The sequence below is a fragment of the Pseudophryne corroboree genome, chromosome 11 (assembly GCF_028390025.1).
Source record: "Pseudophryne corroboree isolate aPseCor3 chromosome 11, aPseCor3.hap2, whole genome shotgun sequence".
Lineage (NCBI taxonomy): Eukaryota > Metazoa > Chordata > Amphibia > Anura > Myobatrachidae > Pseudophryne > Pseudophryne corroboree.
Window position 1 is genome coordinate 41940126 of NC_086454.1, and position 25878 is coordinate 41966003.

The 25878-nt window shown below is 46.9% G+C and overlaps 1 protein-coding gene and 2 pseudogenes across 1 annotated transcript; 1 reads left to right on the top strand and 2 right to left on the bottom strand.

Annotated features, from left to right (window-relative positions):
* Positions 1-732: 732 nt before the first annotated feature.
* On the bottom strand, positions 733-851 carry LOC134971223 (5S ribosomal RNA; annotated as a pseudogene).
* Positions 852-1873: 1022 nt separating this feature from the next.
* LOC134971381 (5S ribosomal RNA) lies at positions 1874-1992 on the top strand (annotated as a pseudogene).
* Positions 1993-3855: 1863 nt separating this feature from the next.
* Positions 3856-25583, bottom strand: TMEM41B (transmembrane protein 41B). Its single transcript, XM_063944075.1, has 7 exons — positions 25298-25583; positions 22319-22436; positions 21198-21326; positions 20100-20193; positions 18482-18586; positions 17748-17886; positions 3856-4827 (listed from the first exon to the last, which is right to left on the bottom strand). Exons 1-7 carry the CDS (start codon positions 25383-25385, stop codon positions 4658-4660), a joined length of 843 nt encoding a protein of 280 aa, XP_063800145.1. The 5' UTR covers positions 25386-25583; the 3' UTR covers positions 3856-4657.
* Positions 25584-25878: the final 295 nt, after the last annotated feature.

The window sequence follows — 25878 nt, forward strand, 5'->3', positions numbered from 1 at the left end:
GTTTTAGTGGAGTACTGCGTTGTTACTTAGTAAGTAATGTTTCAGCTGTTGCTGAGTAGTTCAAGCTAGTTGACTTGACATGCCTTGTATGTGTGAGCTGGTATGAATCTCACCACTATCTGTGTATAATCCTTCTTTCGAAGTATGTAGTCTCCTCAGGCACAGTTTCTAGACTTGCTAAGAAATTGGTAAATCTGCAGAGAATACTGTATAAATAATATCTATAATAATTTAGTAATCAGTTAAACCAACATTATGCTTACTAAACAAATAAATTCAGCAATGGGTTGGTGGTGCTCCCGGAGAATAGTTCGGTAAACTATGTGGAAAAGGGTGGTCTTAAGAAAGAACAAAAGACAAAAGCAGCTATATGCCTTTTCCAGGGCACGCTTTGAAAAATTATATATATAAGAAAGTGATGAAATTATGAAAATATGAGTAAATTAATACTTAACTTTTATTAAGATATACTCGATAAAAAGGGAGAAGGCGAATGTAAATAATTGCTTCAAAGTTTGGGGCGATAAAAATGTAGAGAGGCGAAAATATGTTTACTCCCTTAATGATCCAAAAATTACTCCAATATTGGATTGAAAAGATCGTTGTGGGAGTATACCTGCTCCAATAGGTTCAGCTATCCCATGTCAGAATATCAGAACTAAATAATAAAGAAAATTCAATGTCTGGGACCGCACAGAAAGCTGGAAAGACTCAAATGGTAGGAGAATAAAATACCTACGGTACCTAGTATTCCCTGGTGGTCTCCCAACCGGGTACTGACTAGGCCCTGCAGCGTATGGCTTCCAAGATCAGACGAGATTGGGCATACTCAGTGCGGTTTGACCGTAGGTGAGTAAATCTCCAGCATGTATAATCAATTCCAGTGTGCGGTTACCCCCGGCAGATCTTATAAGTATGATAGTCTTACAGGGAATAATCCCCTGAATAAAATAGGAATGATTCAGTGTGTTGGAAAAAAAACCCACCGTATTCTGATGGGTGTTTAGTTGCCCCCCAAAAAAAGAAAAAAAACATTTTTTTTTATTTTTTTTTACTGTTGTATCATATTTGTGCAGAGAGCAAAAAGTAAAGGGATAATTCTTTTGGAGCATATATTAGATGTTCCTATGACTGGATATCAGACAGTTGTATATTTATACTGGAACCAATCATATAAATATGGTAATGTTCCTATTATTAAGCTCCACCAAGGGGGATTCTTTCAGAGGCACAATATAACTTTTCTCCACTGTGTCCAAACATTTCAAGGGCACAGTGGGAGGCAGCATTTATCCTTTATGTAGAGTAATTAACTGCATTCAGTTGTGAACATTTGAGGTGCCTAACTTATAGGGTGTCTGTTCTCCCCTCTCTTTATTATTTATTATTATTTTTTCATTTTTTTTCATTCATTTATCTTACTATATGATTTTCAGTGCAACAAGCATTATTTGTTTATTGTTTAAAAAAAAGGCCTCCCCCGTATGCATTTTTTGAATGTCCAGTACTTATACTATGTGATATCTGACCATAGGAACATTACCATATTTATATGATTGGTTCCAGTATAAAAGATACAACGGTCTGATATCCAGTCATAGGAACATCTAATATATGCTCCAAAAGAATTATCCCTTTACTTTTTGCTCTCTGCACAAATATGATACAACAGTAAAAAAAAAATAAAAAAAATTTATTTTCTTTTTTTGGGGGGCAACTAAACACCCATCAGAATACGGTGGGGGGTTTTTCCAACACACTGAATCATTCCTATTTTATTCAGGGGATTATTTCCTGTCAGACTATCATACTTATAAGATCTGCCGGGGGTAACCGCACACTGGAATTGATTATACATGCTGGAGATTTACTCACCAACGGTCAAACCGCACTGAGTATGCCCAATCTCGTCTGATCTTGGAAGCCATACACTGCAGGGCCTGGTCAGTACCCGGTTGGGAGACCACCAGGGAATACTAGGTACCGTAGGTATTTTATTCTCCTACCATTTGAGTCTTTCCAGCTTTCTGTGCGGTCCCAGACATTGAATTTTCTTTATTATTTAGTTCTGATATTCTGACATGGGATAGCTGAACCTATTGGAGCAGGTATACTCCCACAAAGATCTTTTCAATCCAATATTGGAGTAATTTTTGGATCATTAAGGGAGTAAACATATTTTCGCCTCTCTACAGTTTCTAGACTGTCTGGTGGGAGGGGCATAGAGGGAGGAGCCAGCCTACACTCTCAAACTCTTAAAGTGCCAATGGCTCCTGGTGGACCAGTCTATACCCCATGGTACTAATGTGGACCCCGGCATCCTCTACGAACTACGAGAAAAGGATTTACCGGTAGGTAACCAAAATCCTATTTTTTTCCTAGTGGAAATGGCCCCCCATGCAAATTCCCGGATCAAGTGACCCGGGAATCTTACCCAGGTAGCTTGCCGGGTTGAACACGTGTTCAACCTGGTAAGCTGTGTAGTGTAAACAGAAGCCGAGTCGATGTGACACGGCTCCTGTTCACAGTGTATGGAAGGGCAGCGCTGGGAGATCTTGTGCCGGGTTGGTGAGCTAGTGTAGAAGGGGGCTCTAGCACAGGTCGCAGCCGTGTCAGGCTCCCGGGTTCGACCCGTGCTACAAGTGGAAAAGGGATATCAGTGTCACTACGAAAGCTGCATTCTAAATGCTGTACAGAAGCAGCCATGACCGAGAGAACCTGAGAGCTGCATATAAACACCTCATCAATTTAAATAACACCAAATATAACTTACTTGGGAACCAGTGTTGGTCCTGCAGCCCCCCCACTAACCATCCACTTCTCCTTCAGCCAAGCAGGAGTGTTATCAGAGACCCTCCTTCGCAAGTTTCCCATTCATAAGTGAGAAGTTTATTGAGAAGGGGAACTTACAAAATGCTATTTATTTCAAGAATGGCCCACAGCAGCTGACGAGGGCCGGGCAGCTCCTCTAGCGAGACGGGTGTGCGGCTGCATCACAGAACACATAGTAAAAATGAAATCATTACCAGCTGTTACTACAGGCTATCCTTTAGCTTGGAATAGTCACCCTAGGCAAGAATGGAGCGGTAATCTCATTAAGTTGCTAGGAGGCGCTGTCACGAGTTTTGGTGGGTCCAACAGATAGCTGCCTGTATAGTGTGCAGTCAGTGGCTGAAGGTGTAACCCTAGTTCTCATGAAGCCATGCTCTAACTCAGAGACAGGTAACATGCGGCACAGCTGCTGCTGTGGAACTACACATCCCAGCATACCCTGCTACAGTATAGATCACGGTACAGCATGCTGGGAATGTAGTTCCACAGCTTACCTACCCTCTGAGCTAGCTGAATAAAATAGGGTTTTCAATTCTCCGCGCCTCACTCCTACTGCAGTAAGGCCGGCTGCTCACTCAACAGCTTCACACAAAAACACAGCTTCAGCATGTTAAAGTGTTACCAACTAAATACAAAGATGCATAAACTCATAACAGGACAGATGTGCCACAGATAGACAGGAGAAAAGCTTTTAGTGGCTCCTGGAACCTGACTGACTAAGCCAGAGGTTCTCAAATGCAGCCCTCAAGGTGGGGCCTAGTCTGAATTTGTACAGTGCAGTCTCAGCCAGTCTGTATATAAAATGGTGCAGTGTTACAGGATAAGTATCAGCCATAAACACAATTACATGCTGAGCAGCAGGTCATAATCTCATCATCCAGAGCCTTCCTGTTATAGCAATCATTCTGTTCTTCAGGGACACAGCAGGCCCTATCTCATTAGTCCCCTTGGTTGCACTGGTGAATTCTACTCATAGACTAGGCTTGCAGTTAGGGCCGGAAAATCATGAAGACAGGGACCATATTTTCCTTCAAGATGGCTGGATGGTCCAGCAGCAAACTAGACAACTATCCAAGATTACCCAATTTATTTAGGAGAATTTGACCTTTAAACAATAAATTATTTTACATAAACCTATCTTATAAAGTTAGCCTGTTTTTAGGACAGCCTCTAATTGTATTATATGTGTAAGACGATTGGGAACCCTGTGTATTCCCAAGCTCAGGTTAGTCAGTACCCCTAGAACGTTACCTGGTCTTCTGTATAGCGGACATTGGAGCTGCCAGTGGATTCATTACATGTTCATTCTTAATACTCTTGTATACTACAGCTAGGAAGAATATAAAATAACTATTACTCAATATACAAAACCTCTATACAGTGTTCCATCATACACACTATATCTGTGCACTCCTTCTCCACATAACGTATAGAGGGGTTCAGTACAGTTCCTGCACCAGGTCCATAGAAAATCAGGAGTTAGTCGTTGCGCTGAATAAGTTATTTGCCGTGGGGAAGACTCCACCCCACAAATGACTCCACCCCAATTCCATCCCAGCAGGTTAAAGAACCGTTAAAGGTCATCATTCCAAGGCGCTTTCAATTGGGAACTTCTTTCTTCTGTAGTCCTCCTTAGTAGGCACGGGGACCGTATTCCAGGTCTCAGAAACACAAGGAGCAGTAGAGAAGTCGGCCTAAAAAAAGAATCTAAATGTTCCAAATAAAATATTTTCATTCGATATAAAAAGGCAGTCTTAAAATTTAAATACTTTTTTTTTAAGTCACAAAGGGAGCATCCTGAGATGATCTGGCGAGAGGGGTGGAATTATTCAAACTTCTTTTTCAGCTTCTTCTGGAAAATTGCCGGCAGTATGGAGAGGACAGCAAGGACCATGAGGATGATGACGGAGTTCCAGGACACGGCCTCTCCCGCTGTGGTGAGTTGGTAGAGTGTAGTCCCAGCTTTGATCGCTACAAACGATGGCGGGGCCACACCTGCAACATACAGAGAATGAAAGACTGCTGATCTGGTAAGAAGGAACCTGGCTTAAACGGATATTTGCCCATCACAGTGGTGACCACGTTATGACGGGTGAACTGGACACCGTAGAGGACCTAAAGAACTTAGGGGTCTATTTACTAAGCCTTGGAGAGAGAGAAAGTGGACAAATAACGTACCAGCCAAACAGCTCCTAACTGCTATGCTACAGGCTATGTTTGAAAAATGACAGTTAGAAGCGGATTAGAGAGAGATAAAGTAGCACCCAATCAGCTCCTAGCTGTCATTTTTTTTTAATAAAGTAATTTTTATTCAGTAGTCTGGAGATTAAGGTACAGACATTGCAGATCATAATCATAGCACAAACATTACATCCATTCATATTGAATCAAAGCCATGTTTTACACATATCTTACATCAATGAGATATCAGTATATTTTCAATAAAGATGTATACAAGGATTTCCTAATGTTCAGACCTTCAGGGTCTGCAAAATCCGCAACCAGCTATATTAGTCTTCATTATTTTTTATATTTAAACCCGTAACCTAAACTGTAGAAAAATAACAAACAACCAGAAAAAGGGCAAGGAAGGCATATTAAGAAGGAGTAATCCGATTCAGGGCTCCATTAGTCATACACATATGTGAGTATGTGGGCACGCAGGGCCCAACCGTCATCCCCTCAGTACACATCAGACATAGTAATTTATTGACATGCTTGCACTTCAGTGTCTTCTATATTTGGGGAACAAGATGAGAGTGGGAGGAATCTAGCCATGGAGACCAAACCCTTTCAAACTTAGCTGATGCGTTTTGCTTCATGTAAACATATCTTTCCTTAATTATAGTGTCGTTAATTAAGGCCTTAAGTGCAGATATTAACGGTCCTTTGGGGGCCATCCACATTCTTGCAATGCAAACCTTAGCCAAGGCACATACATTTAGAGCATAGAGACCCATTGAAACAGACTCGGGAGCAAGGCACCCCATTCCCAATATACAGAATTGTGGGGTAAGCAGTCCGCCAGGCACTCCCGTACTCTCCAGAATTGACCCGACCCCCGACCAGAACACCCTCAACCTCGGGCAGTCCCACACTAGATGCCAGTATGTTCCCACCGCCCCCCCACACTTAGGACATAGAGTAGATCTGCCCGTCCCGAACGTAGCCAGCCTAGCTGGAGTCATGTATGTTCTGTGTAAAATGAAGAATTGAATCTGCTGATATCTAAGGGACTTGGTAACCTTAGCGGGGTATTCTAAAGCGAGGACCCAGTCCTCCTCAGTTATTAGACCCAAATCCTCCTCCCACTTTCCACGGAGACGCGTCAAAGGGTCCGTATGGAGCTTGGTAAGAAGATATCCATACGCAAGTGAGACCATCTTAGCCCGACCCAAAGTGGTCACAAATGTCTTGATGGGAAATGGGAGGATTCGTGGGGGTGACTCAGCAAATTGGGACTGGAGGGCGTGACGAAGCTGGAGGTATCTGAAGAAGTAGGAATTGGGTAGGTCAAACTCATCCCTCAGTTGTTGAAAGGATTTAAATGCATTATCTAGATAAAGTTGAGAGACAGAGATCACCGATCTAGGGGCCCACACCTCCCGCCCCTCGAGTGCATGCAGTTCAGGGAGCCAGTCAGAGTACCACAAGGGGGTATCCGGGTCCAGGTCGTCATATCTCAAGAGGTCTCTCAGGGCCCGCCAAATCTTTAGGACCTGAAAAATGATAGGGGGAAGAAACCTAGCTATGCTCCCACTCAGTAACACCTGCATAGGAGAGAGGTAGGGAAAGTAACAACGGATAAACTCACAATGCAAAGAGTCAGTCTCAGAGTTTTGTGCCCATATAGCGATATGAGTCAGCTGAGCAGCGAAGTAATATATCTGAAAGTTAGGTAGAGCCAGGCCGCCGTCAGATCGCTGTCTGGTAAGGGTATTTAGCTGTATCCTAGGTCTTTTATTAGCCCAGATCAGTGAGGACAGAACGCTATTCAATTTTCTAAAGAATATTGGATAAATATATACCGGGGATTGGAGAATAATATATAGGAGTTTGGGCAGTATAATCATTTTAATGAGATTAACCCTGCCAGAGACCGTCAGTGGAAGCTTACACCAAGTCTTAGATTTGCCCATGACCCACTGCATGGTCGGTTCTAGATTCAGGGGGATAAAATCAGAAGGGTCATTAGTTATTTGGATTCCAAGGTACTTAAATTGTACCGTCCAACTCAATGGCAGGGGGATTTTGGAAACAGTAGGAGGGGGGCCTATGACTGGCATAATGTATGATTTAGGCCAGTTAATTCTAAGGCCCGAATGATCTCCAAAGCTTTCTATCACACGCAGCAGGGTGGGCATTGACTTGGTGTAATCCTGCAAAAACAACAACATGTCATCGGCATAAAGAGCTATCCTATCCTCACGTGAACCTGTACATATTCCCACAATATCTGGGTGTGATCTTATCAAGCAGGCCAGGGGCTCGATGGCCAAGGCAAACAGCGTAGGGGACAGGGGACAACCCTGTCTAGTACCTCGGGTCAATTGAAAAGATGGGGATACATAACCGTTCACCAAGATCCTGGCACTCGGATGTTGATACAGTAGTTTAATCCATTTTATATAATTGGGTCCAAATCCCATACGAGCCATCACCTCCCACAAATAAGCCCACTCAATGCTGTCAAAGGCCTTGGCCGCGTCCAGCGAGACCACAGCCGAGTCAGAAGGGGATTCGTGTGGGAGCTGTAGAATGGTATGCAGTCTACGTAAACCTAGCTGTCATTTTTAAAAAAAACTTTTTTTCAGTCCACTTTCTCTCTCTCTTCGGCTTAGTAAATAGACAACAAAGAACTTGATGGAAGATAACAACCAGACTGCTCTTCTAATCTGCACATTTTGAGTCCTACAAAACCCAAACAGCTCTATGGGCGGTATTCAAATGATATATCACGCCCAAATCTCCTTTCTAAAGTGATCCGCGTTATCGCACCTATAGTAACCAGGTTTAGCTGCGTAAAGGGTTGGGCGCTCGCTACCCCGGTTGTAGAGAGCTGAAATGATACCACACCCGTCAGCAGAAACAGAACTGGTGTGGAAAGGGGCGGAAAGAATTGAATACCGCCCTATGGGTCTAATTTAGACCTGAATGTAGCTGCAAATTTGTTAGCTAATGGGCAAAACCATGTGCACTGCAGGGGGGGGGGGGGGGGGGGGGGCAGATGTAACATGTGCAGAGAGAGTTAGATTTGGGTGGGTTATATTGTTTCTGTGCAGGGTAAATACTGGCTGCTTTATTTTTACACTGCAATTTAGATTTCAGTTTGAACACACCCCGCCCAAATCTAACTCTCTCTGCACATGTAACATCTGCCCCCCCTGCAGTGCACATGGTTTTGCCCATCTGCTAACAAAGTTGCTGCTACGATCAGGTCTACATTAGGCCCTATATCTCAGTAATGTTAAAGTTCCCTACCATACTCTATACTAAGGAAGCCAATCCCGGGGATTGCGGGATTTATCTGCCCCATTGTTTTTTTAATGCCAGGCAGCGTTGAGCTTCCCCAGGCGACTCAGACACTGCCCAGCTCCCTCCTCCTGGCTCCCCCTTGCCCCTGTTGGTGGTACTGTGCAGCGTGACAATGTCAGAGGTCACGCTGCGCAGTCTGACACCAGCACCGGCTGGACCGCACCATGCCGCCCTTCAACCCAATCCCGGGATTGACCTTTTTTCAATCCAGATACCCGGGATTGAAAAAAAAAAAAAAGCCTGGAATTGGCCTCCCTACTATATACCAACACTACCGGAAATCAAGTATCTGCTGCACTTTTCCTCCATAGTCATTGCCATTGTTTGTGTTGTGAAATATATAGAAAATCTACCAAGAATAGTAATAAATGCTGAAGGTGAGCGGCAGTTCTATCATATCTGAATGCTGGCACGCCTTGTATTCCCATTTAGAGTCTAGGGAGCTTTCAGAGAAGCTGAGGGCTACAATGACAGACCAAAAAGCAAGGCTCTGGAGAGCAACCATAACAGTTCTGAGCTAGAAGACCGCAAGCCAATCACTGACTCCGCTCCCCATTTTACAGTGTTATAAGATAGAACCTCTCCCACATATCAGTACATATGTAAGCAACAACAAAATGAAGGGGACAATTCAGACTGTATACAGTGCATCTGGAGAGTATTCACAGCGCTGCATTTTTTTCACATTTTGTTATGTTACAGCCTTATTCCAAACTGGAACAAATACATTTTTCCCCTCAAAATTCTACACACACACACACACAATACCCCATTGCCAATTTGTTAAAAATAAAAAACTAAGAAATCACATGTACATAAGTATTCTTTGCTCAATACTTTGTCGATGCATCTTTGGCAGCAATTACAGCCTCAAGTCTATTTGAATATGATGCCACAAGCTTGGCACGCCTATATTTGGACAGTTTCGCCCATTCCTCTTTGCAGCACCTCTCAAGCTCCATCAGGTTGGATGGGAAGCGTCAGTGCACAGCCATTTTAAGATCTCTCCAGAGATGTTCAATCGGATTCCAGTCTAGACTCTGGCTGGGCCACTCAAGGACATTCACAGAGTAGTCCTGAAGTCACTCCTTTGATATCTTGGCTGTGTGCTTAGGGTCGTGGTCCTGCTGAAAGATGAACAGTCACCCCAGTCTGAGGTCAAGAACGCTCTGGAGCAGGTTTTCCTCTAAGATGTCTCTGTACATTGCTGCATTCATCTTTCCCTCTATCCTGACTAGTCTCCCAGTTCCTGCCGCTGGAAATCATCCCCACAGCATGATACTGCCACCACCATGCTTCACTGTAGGGATGGTATTGGCCTGGTGATGAGCGGTTCCTGGTTTCCTCCAAACATGACGCCTGGCATTCACGCCAAAGAGTTCAATCTTTGTCTCATCAATTTTTTGTCTCATGAATTTTGTTTGTTTCTCATGGTCTGAGAGTCCTTTCAGTCTTTTTGGCAAACTCCAGACGGGCTGCCCATGTGCTTTTTTACTAAGGAGTAGCTTTCGTCTGGCAACTCTACCATACAGGCCTGATTGGAGGATTGCTGCAGAGATGGTTGTCCTTCTGGAAGGTTCTTCACAGAGGAATGCTGTAGCTCTGACAGAGTGACCATCAGGTTCTTGGTCACCTCCCTGACTAGGGCCCTTCTCCCCCGATCGCCCAGTTTAGACGGCCGGCCATCTTCTGGTGGTTCCGAACTTTTTCTATTTACAGATGATGGAGGCCACTGTGCTCATTGGGACCTTCAAAGCAGCAGATATTTTTCTGTACCCTTCCCCAGATTTGTGCCTCAAAATAATCCTGTCTCGGAGGTCTACAGACAATTCCTTTGCCTTCATGCTTGGTTTGTGCGGAGACATGCACTGTCAAGTGTAGGACCTTATATAGACAGGTGTGTGCCTTTCCAAATCATGTCCAGTAAACTGAATTTACCACAGGTGGACTCCAAATAAGCTGTAGGAACAGCTCAAGGATGATCAGTGGAAAAAGGATGCACCTGAGCGCATTTTTTTACCTTCATGGCAAAGGCTGTGACTACTTATGTACATGTAATTTCTTAGTTTTTTTTATTTTTAATACATTTGCAAAAAAAAGAAAAGAAAAATCACAAAAATGGGGTATTGGGTGTAGAATGTTGAGGGAAAAAATAAGAATTTACTTACCGATAATTCTATTTCTCGGAGTCCGTAGTGGATGCTGGGGTTCCTGAAAGGACCATGGGGAATAGCGGCTCCGCAGGAGACAGGGCACAAAAAGTAAAGCTTTAGGATCAGGTGGTGTGCACTGGCTCCTCCCCCTATGACCCTCCTCCAAGCCTCAGTTAGGATACTGTGCCCGGACGAGCGTACACAGTAAGGAAGGATTTTGAATCCCGGGTAAGACTCATACCAGCCACACCAATCACACTGTACAACCTGTGATCTGAACCCAGTTAACAGTATGATAACAGCGGAGCCTCTGAAAAGATGGCTCACAACAATAATAACCCGATTTTTGTAACTATGTACAAGTATTGCAGATAATCCGCACTTGGGATGGGCGCCCAGCATCCACTACGGACTCCGAGAAATAGAATTATCGGTAAGTAAATTCTTATTTTCTCTATCGTCCTAGTGGATGCTGGGGTTCCTGAAAGGACCATGGGGATAATACCAAAGCTCCCAAACGGGCGGGAGAGTGCGGATGACTCTGCAGCACCGAATGAGAGAACTCCAGGTCCTCCTTAGCCAGGGTATCAAATTTGTAGGATTTTACCAACGTGTTTGCCCCTGACTAAATAGCCGCTCGGCAAAGTTGTAAAGCCGAGACCCCTCGGGCAGCCGCCCAAGATAAGCCCACCTTCCTTGTGGAATGGGCATTTACATATTTTGGCTGTGGCAGGCCTGCCACAGAATGTGCAAGCTGAATTGTATTACACATCCAACTAGCAATAGTCTGCTTAGAAGCAAGAGCACCCAGTTTGTTGGGTGCATACAGGATAACAACAAGTCAGTTTTCCTGACTCCAGCCGTCCTGGAACCTATATTTACAGGGCCCTGACAACATCTAGCAACCTGGAGTCCTCCAAGTCCCTAGTAGGCGCAAGGCACCAAAATAAGCTGGTTCAGGTGAAACACTGACACCACCTTAGGGAGAGAACTGGGGACGAGTCCGCAGCTCTGCCCTGTCCAAATGGACAACCAGATATGGGCTTTTTTGAGAAAAAAACCACCAATTTGACACTCGCCTGGTCCAGGCCAGGGCCAAGAGCATGGTCACTTTTCATGTGAGATGCTTCAAATCCACAGATTTGACTGGTTTTAAACCAATGTGATTTGAGGAATCCCAGAACTACGTTGAGATCCCACAGTGCCACTGGAGGCACAAAAGGGGGTTGTATATGTAATACTCCCTTGACAAACTTCTGGACTTCAGGAACTGAAGCCACTTCTTTCTGGAAGAAAATCGACAGGGCCGAAATTTGAACCTTAATGGACCCCAATTTGAGGCCCATAGACACTCCTGTTTGCAGGAAATGCAGGAATCGACCGAGTTGAAATTTCTTCGTGGGGCCTTTCTGGCCTCACACCACGCAACATATTTTTGCCACATGTGGTGATAATGTTGTGCGGTCACCTCCTTTCTGGCTTTGACCAGGGTAGGAATGACCTCTTCCGGAATGCCTTTTTCCCTTAGGATCCGGCGTTCCACCGCCATGCCGTCAAACGCAGCTGCGGTAAGTCTTGGAACAGACATGGTACTTGCTGAAACAAGTCCCTTCTTAGCGGCAGAGGCCATAAGTCCTCTGTGAGCATCTCTTGAAGTTCCGGGTACCAAGTCCTTCTTGGCCAATCCGGAGCCATGAGTATAGTTCTTACTCCTCTACGTCTTATAAGTCTCAGTACCTTAGGTATGAGAAGCAGAGGATGGAACACATACACCGACTGGTACATCCATGGTGTTACCAGAACGTCCACAGCTATTGCCTGAGGGTCTCTTAACCTGGCGCAATACCTGTCCCGTTTTTTGTTCAGACGGGACGCCATCATGTCCACCTTTGGTATTTCCCAACGGTTTACAATCATGTGGAAAACTTCCCGATGAAGTTTCCACTCTGCCGGGTGGAGGTCGTGCCTGCTGAGGAAGTCTGCTTCCCAGTTTCCATTCCCGGAATGAAAAACTGCTGACAGTGCTATCACATGATTTTCCGCCCAGCGAAAAGTCCTTGCAGTTTTTGCCATTGCCCTCCTGCTTCTTGTGTCGCCCTGTCTATTTACGTGGGCGACTGCCGTGATGTTTTTCCCACTGGATCAATACCGGCTGACCTTGAAGCAGAGGTCTTGCTAAGCTTAGAGTATTATAAATTTACCCTTAGCTCCAGTATATTTATGTGGAGAAAAGTCTCCAGACTTGATCACACTCCCTGGAAATTTTTTCCTTGTGTGACTGCTCCCCAGCCTCTCGGGCTGGCCTCCGTGGTCACCAGCATCCAATCCTGAATGCCGAATCTGCGGCCCTCTAGAAGATGAGCACTCTGTAACCACCACAGGAGAGACACCCTTGTCCTTGGATATAGGGTTATCCGCTGATGCATCTGAAGATGCGATCCGGACCATTTGTCCAACAGATCCCACTGAAAAATTCTTGCGTGAAATCTGCCGAATGGAATTGCTTCGTAGGAAGTCACCATCTTTACCAGGACCCTTGTGCAATGATGCACTGATTTTAGGAGGTTCCTGACTAGCTCGGATAACTCCCTGGCTTTCTCTTCCGGGAGAAACACCTTTTTCTGGACTGTGTCCAGAATCATCCCTAGGCACAGCAGACTTGTCGTCGGGATCAGCTGCGATTTTGGAGTATTTAGAATCCACCCGTGCTGTTGTAGCAGTATCCGAGATAGTGCTACTCCGACCTCCAACTGTTCCCTGGACTTTGCCCTTATCAGGAGATCGTCCAAGTAAGGGATAATTAAGACGCCTTTTCTTCGAAGAAGAATCATCATTTCGGCCATTACCTTGGTAAAGACCCGGGGTGCCGTGGACAATCCAAACGGCAGCGTCTGAAACTGATAGTGACAGTTCTGTACCACGAACCTGAGGTACCCTTAGTGAGAAGGGCAAATTTTGGACATGGAGGTAAGCATCCCTGATGTCTCGGGACACTATATAGTCCCCTTCTTCCTGGTTCGTTATCACTGCTCTGAGTGACTCCATCTTGATTTGAACCTTTGTAAGTGTTCAAATTTTTTTAGATTTAGAATAGGTCTCACCTAGCCTTCTGGCTTCAGTACCACAATATAATGTGGAATAATACCCCTTTTCTTGTTGTAGGAGGGGTAATTTGATTATCACCTGCTGGGAATACAGCTTGTGAATTGTTTCCCATACTGCCTCCTTGTCGGAGGGAGACCTTGGTAAACCAGACTTCAGGAGCCTGCGAAGGGGAAACGTCTCGACATTCCAATCTGTACCCCTGGGATACTACATGTAGGATCCAGGGGTCCTGTACGGTCCCAGCGTCATGCTGAGAGCTTGGCAGAAGCGGTGGAACGCTTCTGTTCCTGGGAATGGGCTGCCTGCTGCAGTCTTCTTCCCTTTCCTCTATCCCTGGGCAGATATGACTCTTATAGGGACGAAAGGACTGAGGCTGAAAAGACGGTGTCTTTTTCTGCAGAGATGTGACTTAGGGTAAAAACGGTGGATTTTCCAGCAGTTGCCGTGGCCACCAGGTCCGATGGACCGACCCCAAATAACTCCTCTTCCTTTATACGGCAATACACCTTTGTGCCGTTTGGAATCTGCATCACCTGACCACTGTCGTGTCCATAAACATCTTCTGGCAGATATGGACATCGCACTTACTCTTGATGCCAGAGTGCAAATATCCCTCTGTGCATCTCGCATATATAGAAAATGCATCCTTTAAATGCTCTATAGTCAATAAAATACTGTCCCTGTCAAGGGTATCAATATTTTTAGTCAGGGAATCCGACCAAGCCACCCCAGCTCTGCACATCCAGGCTGAGGCGATCGCTGGTCGCAGTATAACACCAGTATGTGTGTATATACTTTTTATGATATTTTCCAGCCTCCTGTCAGCTGGCTCCTTGAGGACGGCCCTATCTATAGACGGTACCGCCACTTGTTTTGATAAGCGTGTGAGCGCCTTATCCACCCTAAGGGGTGTTTCCCAACGCGCCCTAACTTCTGGCGGGAAAGGGTATACCGCTCATAATTTTCTATCGGGGGGAACCCACGCATCATCACACACTTCATTTAATTTATCTGATTCAGGAAAAACTACGGTAGTTTTTTCACATCCCACATAATACCCTCTTTTGTGGTACTTGTAGTATCAGAAATATGTAACACCTCCTTCATTGCCCTTAACGTGTGGCCCTAATAAGGAATACGTTTGTTTATTCACCGTCGACACTGGATTCAGTGTCCGTGTCTGTGTCGACCGACTAAAGTAAACGGGCGTTTTAAAACCCCTGACTGTGTTTCTGAGACGTCTGGACCGGTACTAATTGTTTGTCGGCCGTCTCATGTCGTCAACCGACCTTGCAGCGTGTTGACATTATCACGTAATTCCCTAAATAAGCCATCCATTCCGGTGTCGACTCCCTAGAGAGTGACATCACCATTACAGGCAATTGCTCCGCCTCCTCACCAACATCGTCCTCATACATGTCGACACACACGTACCGACACACAGCACACACACAGGGAATGCTCTGATAGAGGACAGGACCCACTAGCCCTTTGGAGAGACAGAGGGAGAGTTTGCCAGCACACACCAAAAACGCTATAATTATATAGGGACAACCTTATATAAGTGTTTTCCCTTATAGCATCTTTTATATATTTCTAACGCCAAATTAGTGCCCCCCCTCTCTGTTTTAACCCTGTTTCTGTAGTGCAGTGCAGGGGAGAGCCTGGGAGCCTTCCCTCCAGCCTTTCTGTGAGGGAAAATGGCGCTGTGTGCTGAGGAGATAGGCCCCGCCCCTTTTTCGGCGGGCTCGTCTCCCGCTCTTTAATGGATTCTGGCAGGGGTTAAATATCTCCATATAGCCCCCGGAGGCTATATGTGAGGTATTTTTAGCCAAAAAAAGGTTTTCATTTGCCTCCCAGGGCGCCCCCCTCCCAGCGCCCTGCACCCTCAGTGACTGCCGTGTGAAGTGTGCTGAGAGGAAATGGCGCACAGCTGCAGTGCTGTGCGCTACCTTAAGAAGACTGAGGAGTCTTCTGCCGCCGATTCTGGACCTCTTCTCGTTTCAGCATCTGCAAGGGGGCCGGCGGCGAGGCTCTGGTGACCATCCAGGCTGTACCTGTGATCATCCCTCTGGAGCTAATGTCCAGTAGCCAAAGAAGCCAATCCATCCTGCACGCAGGTGAGTTCACTTCTTCTCCCCTAAGTCCCTCGTTGCAGTGATCCTGTTGCCAGCAGGACTCACTGTAAAATAAAAAACCTAAGCTAAACTTTTCTAAGCAGCTCTTTAGGAGAGCCACCTAGATTGCACCCTTCTCGGCCGGGCACAAAAATCTAACTGAGGCTTGGAGGAGGGTCATAGGGGGAGGAGCCAGTGCACACCACCTGATCCTAAAGCTTTACTTTTTGTGCCCTGTCTCCTGCGGAGCCGCTATTCCCCATGGTCCTTTCAGGAACCCCAGCATCCACTAGGACGATAGAGAAAAATAATTTATTCCATTTTGGAATAAGGCTGTAACATAACAAAATATGGAAAAAGTGAAGCGCTGTGAATACTTTCTGGATGCACTGTAAATTCATGATGAGCCCTTTCTCGGTTATTACCTTCCCCTAGTTAATTGACTGGGACTCTTCAGAACAAAGGCTTAGGGGTCCATTTATCATTGATTGCATTTTCAATGTGATCTGGGAGCAACTACATTGGTCAGATGTATCCTCCGGCACAGGCAGGGGCTCCGGAAGGAGTCTGTCCCTGCGATGTGCTGAGTGCGGTGCCGGGGCTTCTGAGCATGCACGGTCACGCTGACCACCACGCACAGCGGGCATTTCTGACAGGGGGTTCTGCTGGAACTACATCCCTAATCTGTAGCCCATAGGCTAAAACGGGCTACCGCAAGCTGAAGACTGCGGGGATCAATATCAGGAATGCATCGCATACCAGATACTGGCAAATTGGACAGCACTGCACCCCCTGCCCCCCCAACCCACACACACACAAATCTATGGGGGGTGCGGCTCTGGCAGGAATGGAGGGATTGCTATGGTCCCTCCTTCATATATTTGGGAGATACTTAATATTTGAGGCAATCCCCCAGGTGTTTTCAGAGACACAGCAGCAAATATTGGTGCAGATGTACTAAGCCTGGAGAAGTGATAAAGCAGTGATAAGTGTAAGGTCATCTCAAAATATCTCCCTACCCGACCTCTCCACAAGATCTGCGTCTCTCATACACACGCATTACTTGTTCACACTCAAAATTACAGGACTTTACCCAGGCTTCACCCACTCTGTGGAATGCCCTCCCACGCACAATAAGACTCTTCTCTAGTCTCCAAACCTTTAAACATTCCCTGAAAACTCACCTCTTCAGACAAGCCTATCAAATTCCAGACCCACCCACATAACCTTCAGTGCTTCCCTATCCAGTTACATCCTCTCTGTACAGTACACATAACATCACATATCTTGTCTTTCTTTAGTCTCACACCCTCCTGACACTTGGCCAACATTGTTGGGTGATCATATCATACAACCCATTAAGAACCTAGCAATCTGGTGGACCATTATACAATATGTAGCATCTATCCTTGTGTATCAATGCCTATTTCCCTATAGATTGTAAGCTTGTGAGCAGGGCCTTCCTACCTCTGTGTCTGTCTGTTATTACCCAGTTTTGTTCTATTATTACTGTTCTAATTGTAAAGCGCAACGGAATACGGAGTGCTATATAAGAAACTGTTAATTAATAAACACACCAGCCAATCAGCTCCTAATTGTCTTTTTTCAAACTCGTAATGATTGTCTAGTGCGTTATCACCTTGCACTTGTCACTTCTTCAGGCTTAATACATCTGCCCTAATGTTTGATACATGGGCCGATATATCCCTGCAATATTTTTTACAGAAATAAATAATCCAGCGATTCCCAAACATGGTCCTAAAGGCACCCTAACAGTCCAGGTTTTGGGATCTCCATCCTTCAGGACAGATTGCTAAATCAAACTGGCTGAGGTACTAATTAAGTCACCTGTGCTTAAGCAAGGATACCCCTAAAACCTGGACTGTCAGAGTGGCTTAAGCATAGTTTGGGAAGCAATGAACTAATCTTATTCAATGGAGCGTTTTGGTCATTACACTTCATTTCCACTAGATGGCGCTCCGTGCCAGAGATAGGAAGGCCTCACCTAAAAAGGTTCCCAGGAAGAATACTTTGAGCGGAACACCGATCACCGGGGAGGTGATATTAATGAACCAGTTTGGCAGGAAAGGAGTTATCCTCAGGAAAATGATGTAATTAATCAGATGATCCCGGTGCCGTTCTACCTGGAAAAACCAAACAAATGAATACAGGTAAATCACAGGTGATGTAATTTGAACTTTAAAGCGCTCATACATTCAGATCACGTTGCAGAAACCTGCTAGAGAGGATTAAGGCAGACGAGCTGCTTAGTATCCGTTTACACATTAAACGCTTTACACAGCTTAAACTGGCACAGGAACAGTCCAAGTACGATCAGCACCTTTGTACCACATACATTCAGATGTTCCCCACATAAGTGGTTGCAGGGGCCTCAGTGACATCTTCATTAATAGTGTACACCTGTATTGGGGACCCCTGCTGGCGGGCTGTTGTAATCGCTGCTGGCGGGTGTAGTGGAGAAGAGAAAGGACGCCAATGTAAATGGCAGCCAGTTTCTGATTGGACGGTACACAGCAATACCTGTACTACTGATCATCAGGGGGGAACCGGTGGATACACTGTATTTACTTACACAAAATGACAACATCTCAGTTTTTCGTCCTCAGCTACTCCCATTACAATGATTCCTAATTAACCAATTAAGTATTTTACACAACATGTTGTAGAATCAGGATTCCCCTATTTATGAGGCTATGTCAGTACAGTGTTGTCCTTTACCTGTTGTGACCATTTCACTGCTTTCTCTGCCAGGTATTTATAGACGACCGGTCTTCCGACAAGATAGGATAACAGATAGCAGAATGAGGCCCCAAGACCCGAGCACTGGATGCAGGGAGGAAAGAATTAAGAGTTATAGGGAAGGGGCCCTAGACTGCACACCCTAACTGCAAGTAATGAGAGGTGCTACCTTACTGTGACCTGTAGTGCCACACAGAAAGAACGAATGCAGGCGCGCTATTCAAACATTACTGATTGGAATAGGAATACATTCTGCAATAAATTTTACAATATGAGTTTTTTTGCATAATTTTGGCCAAAATTACCGGCTTACCCTCCACTGCACGGTAACCTCATAGTCGGGCAGGTCCCTAACATTCCAAGGGAAGAGTTAAAAGTCGGCATTCAGCATGAAATGCTCTCCAGTCATAGTTATCTGGATGAATTGACCAATTTTCCCTATTTTACACCCATATTATATGCCAAGCTTGATCTCTGTAGAATGTATTTTGCATTTTCTTTAATAATGCCACCAAAAACCTGGGTCCGACCTGGATGACTGAACGGTTTTAAGCCATTTCACAGCGGCTTGAAACCCCATTCACACAACAGGCTGGTTATTGCCGGGTCTTTCCTGTGTCGGCACTCGGAGCACCGATGCTCCGGCTCTCTCTAAGCTTATAGTGTCACACGTTTACACCTCATCGTTACACAGCTCGTGCTGGGATTGACCCTGGTAGCTATAAGGGCTGAATTCCTGGGTAATAAGACCCGGGTTATTTTTCTCAAACCCTTTCCCACGGGTTATAAGGTTGGTGGAAAAGGGGTACAAGTACACAGATATCCATCAGTATAACTCATCAATCACATAAGTGATTTGTGAGCATCAAATTGTTAATGTATCTGGTTTATGGTTATGCTGAAGTAGATGTTATGAGGTTGTCTACTACACTTCAGTATCTCAATATCCAGTCACGTTCCCATTATAAACCCACAAACAAACGGAAAACAACCGCCTTTCATTCAGTCTGGGTGCCAACATACTAGGATTTAAAGGGCCCAGTATAACAGACTCCCGTGTAGGAGATAAGGAGACCACGACTACATCACGCCCACTCTAAATGCCGACTAGCAGGGATTATTCCACAGCACCCACACAGAGTGGACTCGCCACCGTGCCTGCAGCGTGACGAGCCCACAAGGGTCTCCGTTGGGCTTTGTTGCCCCCCCCCCCGGAATGCCAATCTGTGAAATCCCGACATGGGCGAGGTAAAAATGTTCCTCCCACTCACGTACCCCCTAACCCTAGCTTCCCGCAGCCTAACCCTAACTTCCGCTGGTGGTGCCTAAACTTCCCTGCAGATTAAACCGTACCCTCCCCTCTTAGTGCCTAAACCTAACCCTAATGATCTCACTACTTCTTACCAAACTGATAGGATGCATAATGGCCCCTCCCCCAAGAGGGCTACCTTCACTGTGTAGGCGACAGGTCCACTTCAATGATTATTGGGGGGGAGGGGGGGATTAAATATTTGTACGTGTGCATGCATGAATGCTGGGGAACGGAAGCGCAGCCAACGCAACAGAACTACAGCGCGATAATAAAAAATATACTCACCAGACACACGAGAAACAAAGCAAGAGGGAAAGGATAAAGAAACCCCGAGAGGATGCTCAGGAATATGGACCCGGGAATAGCAAATGTTTGCAGACTGGAGACTTTTCAGTTAAGAATCACAAACTATAAATGGATTATCTAGCCATATATGACTGGACTCAGAACCGTACTCAGTCTCTGTGCATCAGAGCTCCAGTCATTGTGCATCAGGAGCTGCCTGTCATACAGTACACGGGATCCGGTCTGAAGATCGACAGTGTCTAGGTCGACAATGTTTAGGTCGACCACTATAGGTCGACAGTCACTATGTCGACATGGATGGAAAGTCGACAGGGTTTCTAGGTCGACATGTGCTAGGTCGACAGGTCTAAAGGTCGACATGAGTTTTTCACATTTTTTTTTTTTCCATACTTAACGATCCACGTGGACTACGATTGGAACGGTAAAGTGTGCCGAGCGAAGCGAAGGCACCATGTCCGAAGCATGGCGAGCGAAGCATGGCGAGCGAAGCGAGCCATGCGAGGGGACGCGGTGCACTAATTTGGGATCCCGGTCACTCTACGAAGAAAACGACACCAAAAAAATATAAAAAATTCCTCATGTCGACCTTTAGACCTGTCGACCTAGGACATGTCGACCTAGAAACCCTGTCAACCTTCCATCCATGTCGACCTAGTGACTGTCGACCTATAGTGGTCGACCTAAACATTGTCAACCTAGACACTGTCGATAAAACGAACCACACCCACAGTACACACACAGAGCACTGGTGGGATCAGCATTTACTAATCGTGCAGGCTGAAGGAGTCATTCAGAGCCAGAAGAGGCATTACATGTGGATTATAGTGGCTGTGTGCACATAATAGCTCCATAATAGCTCTGCCATAATCCCTCCATAATAGCTCTGCCATAGGCCAGGATACAGTGATTCTATTACTGGGGGTATCACTCCCTGGCAACATCTGCATCAGCCTGTAACTGCACAGTGACAGCAATATATCTCTGCCCGCTACCACTCAGGTGACACAGATTTTGTACTCTGCCCCCTAACAAGAGGGAGACAGGTAGCGCAGCGGAGACTTCTCTTATAAAGGATACAATATGTAAGTGGTGAAATAAGCCACTAAGACTTCCACGTAGAAGGTGTCCTTGTACTTGGAAAGCACTATTCCCAGGGCCTTGGCATCATCCATGTCCCTTGGTATCTTGATCTGCTCCCTCTCTTCCCTGCGAGACACAACAAATAAAGTTATTGAAGAGCAGGGGCAGGAAGGCAGGAATACATGGCCCGCGCTAGCACTTGTAGTGATGCAGGCTGCCTATGTTTTATGTATGATAAGCCTAGAAGGAGCGCATTGTCTCAGATCACAAACTTGTCCTAGGGATATTAATACCCATTAGTAACAACAGGACTAAAAAGTAGTGCAGCGAAAAATGATGCATTCACACAAGCCCAGGTCAGGAGATCCACACTACACACTGAAGTGCAGAGGATGCTGGGTAACGATCAGATGATGTAGCGTTTGCACTGCAATATTTAAAACAGGCAGAATCGCCAGGGTATATATTTTACCAGCGAAGCAAGCTTATTATCATCAGCATGGTGTACAGAGTGGTCAGTACAAATGTGTCCTCATACAACTAGTCCTCAATACGACATGCGACGCCAGACAACTGGCGCAACTCAGTCGCCAGGTAATGTGCGACTCTGCTAGCACCAGGCATTTTTTTGCGTCTTTTAACTGTTCCGTTGTGCTACGTATACAGACTGTGCTGGTTACTTATATATGCGACACTTGTATATCTGTGTGCGACTGAGTTTGTATACATAGTACAATGGAACTTGACATGGAAAAAAAAAAAATACGCTGCCGATGAATCGTACCACTTCGTATACAGATTCAGTCGCACACATATATACACACAAAAGTCTCGTGTATCAAATTAATCAGCGCAGTCTCCTGATATGTCCTAGTTGCATTGTATTGTATCTAGGACACATTTTGAGGTACAAAGTCGCCCTGCACTAGCAGAGTCGCATGAAACCTGGCGCACTGAGAGGGGCTGTTTGGCGCAGCTGCAATAATGTATGAGGACACATCTGTACATCCAGGACACTGACATATGTTTACTATTTACACAATAAGAGCTATAACCCTGCTCAAAAGAGCTTAGAACATAAATGAGTGGAGTACATCATAGTGTATATCCATACTTACTCACTAAGCTGTGGGAAGTGCTTGTAGACCAAATACATGACAAAGGCCGCAGAGAGGAAGATCGATACCAATAAGAGGAAGGAAGTGCGAGCTGACCCCCCCTCGGAGTGCACCTTCCCTGAAACATGGGAAAACACTGAATGAGACCCCCGGACATCCTGCATGCAGGGCCACACAAAAAGAAATATAGATTGCAAGCTTTTGTGAGCTCAACCCTTTCTACTGGGTGGCATGCATAGTGGCCTTACATATAACTGCTCAGTGTAAAATGACATAAGATCTAACGGCATGTGCAAGCGTTGCCCAAGACTTTGGCACGTAGCTGCAGTTCCTCTATATGATGTTTACCAGCAGGGCTGAAAATAAAGCAGATCCGGACGATCAGGTCTGGGACTCAAGGTCGACACCAATTAGGTTGACACAAAGTGGTCGACACCAGAAATAGGTAGACACGGACAAAGGGTCGACATGGAAAAGGGTTGACATGAGGTTTTTTTTAGGGTTTTTTGGTGTTGTTTTCTTCGTAATGTGACCGGGAACCCCAATTAGTGCACCGTATCCGCTCGCCACGCTTCAGGCAAGGTGCCGGTTACGGTACCCTATCGTAGTCCACGTGGATCGTAAAGTATGAAAACGTTAGAAGGAAAAAAGTGAAAAAATCATGTCGACCTTGTTCAAGTCTACCTTTTGTCAGCGTCGACCTATTTCTGGTGTCGACCTAAGGTGTATCGACCAACTGGTGTCGACCTGGAGTCCGGATACCAGACAACCGGCACCTAGATCTGTGCAGGATGTATGTTTGCTTGGCGGATAACATAGACCCAGTTACATGGACTTAATGGGAGGTCACAATGCCGTGTGCAGTCTGAGTGACAGAACAGAACAATGTAACAAAGAATCAATTCACAAGATCCTAGTTCACCGCTCACACAAGACATTACATAAAAAGACAGTATACAGAGAAATGAACATTTTGTGGCGACACTCCATGTACAAGGCGTTACACCGCACAGCACACAAGTGATCTGCGAGCTTCTGCCACTGCTGGTGCAGAGACTTCTATGACTCAGGATTGAACTTTGAGCTTTGTGAATACTGTAAACTCAGAGAGCGGTAACAGAATGACTCTGCCTCATAGGAATGTGTGAGCGGGTTACACAAGCATTATGACACAGGATCTGAGGACATAAGGGAAGCTGTCACAGACCTGTGGTCATAGGTGAGCAATACAGAACATGAGGATATGTGGGAAGGGTCTGCAACAGTTGGGGGAGACACAGGACCTCGGGGATGAGAGGTGGGGGTGACAGGATCTGGGGAAGCAACACAGAACGTGAGCATATGTGGGAAGGGTGGGCGACAGGTGGGGGAGACACAGGATCTGGGGACATGGGGAGGAGTGGGGGTGACACAGGACATTGGGGGAGGAGTGACACAGGACCTGTGGACACAGGGGACGGGGTCACACAGGACATTGGGGGAGAGGATGACACAGGATCTGGGAACATGGAGAGGGGGTGACACAGGACATTGGGGGAGGGGATGACACGGGACCTGGGGAGGAGGTGACATAAGACATTGGGGGAGGGGATGACACGGGACCTGGAGACACAGGGGAGGGGGTCACACAGGACATTGGGGAAGGGGATGACACAGGACCTGGGGACATGGGGAGGGGGTGACACAGGACATTGGGGGAGGGGGTGACACGGGACCTGGGGACACCAGGGGGAGGGGGTGACGCAGGACACTGGGGGAGTGGATGACACAGGACCTGTGGACACGGGGGAGGGGGTGACACAGGACATTGGGGGAGGGGATGACACAGGACCTGTGGACACGGGGGAGGGGGTGACACAGGACATTGGGGGAGGGGATGACACAGGACCTGTGGACACGGGGGAGGGGGTGACACAGGACATTGGGGGAGGAGATGACAGGACCTGTGGACACTGGGGAGGGGGTGACGCAGGACATTGGGGGAGGGGATGACACAGGACCTGTGGACACGGGGGAGGGGGTGACGCAGGACATTGGGGGAGGGGATGACACAGGACCTGTGGACACAGGGGAGGGGGTGACACAGGACATTGGGGGAGGGGATGACACAGGACCTGTGGACACGGGGGAGGGGGTGACACAGGACATTGGGGGAGGGGATGACACAGGACCTGTGGACACGGGGGAGGGGGTGACACAGGACATTGGGGGAGGGGATGACACAGGACCTGTGGACACGGGGGAGGGGGTGACACAGGACATTGTGGGAGGGGATGACACAGGACCTGTGGACACGGGGGAGGGGGTGACACAGGACATTGGGGGAGGGGATGACACAGGACCTGTGGACACGGGGGAGGGGGTGATACAGGACATTGGGGGAGGGGATGACACAGGACCTGTGGACACGGGGGAGGGGGTGATACAGGACATTGGGGGAGGGGATGACACAGGACCTGTGGACACGGGGGAGGGGGTGATACAGGACATTGGGGGAGGGGATGACACAGGACCTGTGGACACAGGGGAGGGGGTGACACAGGACATTGGGGGAGGGGGTGACACAGGACCTGTGGACACGGGGGAGGGGGTGACACAGGACATTGGGGGAGGGGGTGACACAGGACCTGTGGACACGGGGGAGAGGGTGATACAGGACATGGGGACATGTGGGTATGAGAGGGGACGACATAAGACCTAAAGACATTTTTATTTGGGTGGGGGAGGGAAAGGAGATGACATAGGCCTGGGGAGGTGGTGACAGAGGACATGGGGGGGGGGGGTATGTAGGGTTTGTGCAATTCACGTGCCCCTGACTAAAGGCATATACAGCCACCCTATGTGGGGGTGACACAGGTCCTGGGGACATGGGGGAGGCAGGAGATCACACCGAGCCTGGGAGCTGGGGGACAGGGGATACAGGATCCGCACTGCGCCGGCGGACCAGCGTTGTACTTGCCGCGGGAGGTCAGTCCTCACCTCGGATTAGTTTCTCCTCCTCCGTCCGGTGACTCTGGCTCTTATCCTGCGCTGTGGTGGCGGCTCCGGTCAGTCGTGGCTTGGCCATGTCTGGCGGTAACCGGACGGTCGGTGCCGGCGACAAGTCAGCGATCTACTACAGACGCTTCCGCCTCTCCAGGAGATGACAGCGCCGGGTACAGCTCCTGCGCATGCGTCAGCGGCACCGGATGTCCGGATGACGCTCTGTTATCACTCGTTGGTGTCTTATGTGTCCGCTCTTCGTTCCCTGGAGTCGCTCTCTATGGCTGGGAGTTACCCAGGACTCAGAGACTTCCTGAACAACACACTCTGACTGTTCTGCTCCTGTTTCCCCCTTAGCAGCAAGCTGATGTCACTGGGGAAAGCAGGAGCAGCACATGGCTGGGAATGGGTCATCTGGTCACTGTTTCGGGGGTGACCAGACTATCACTTTAACCTGGGACACTCATGAGTTACACAGGTTCTGTGGTTGCTTAAAACCAGGTGAAATGGTAGATGCTAGAATCAAGTGGGCTAAGGGACCTTTTCCGTCTGGGGGAGGAGTCACAACACAAGAGGGA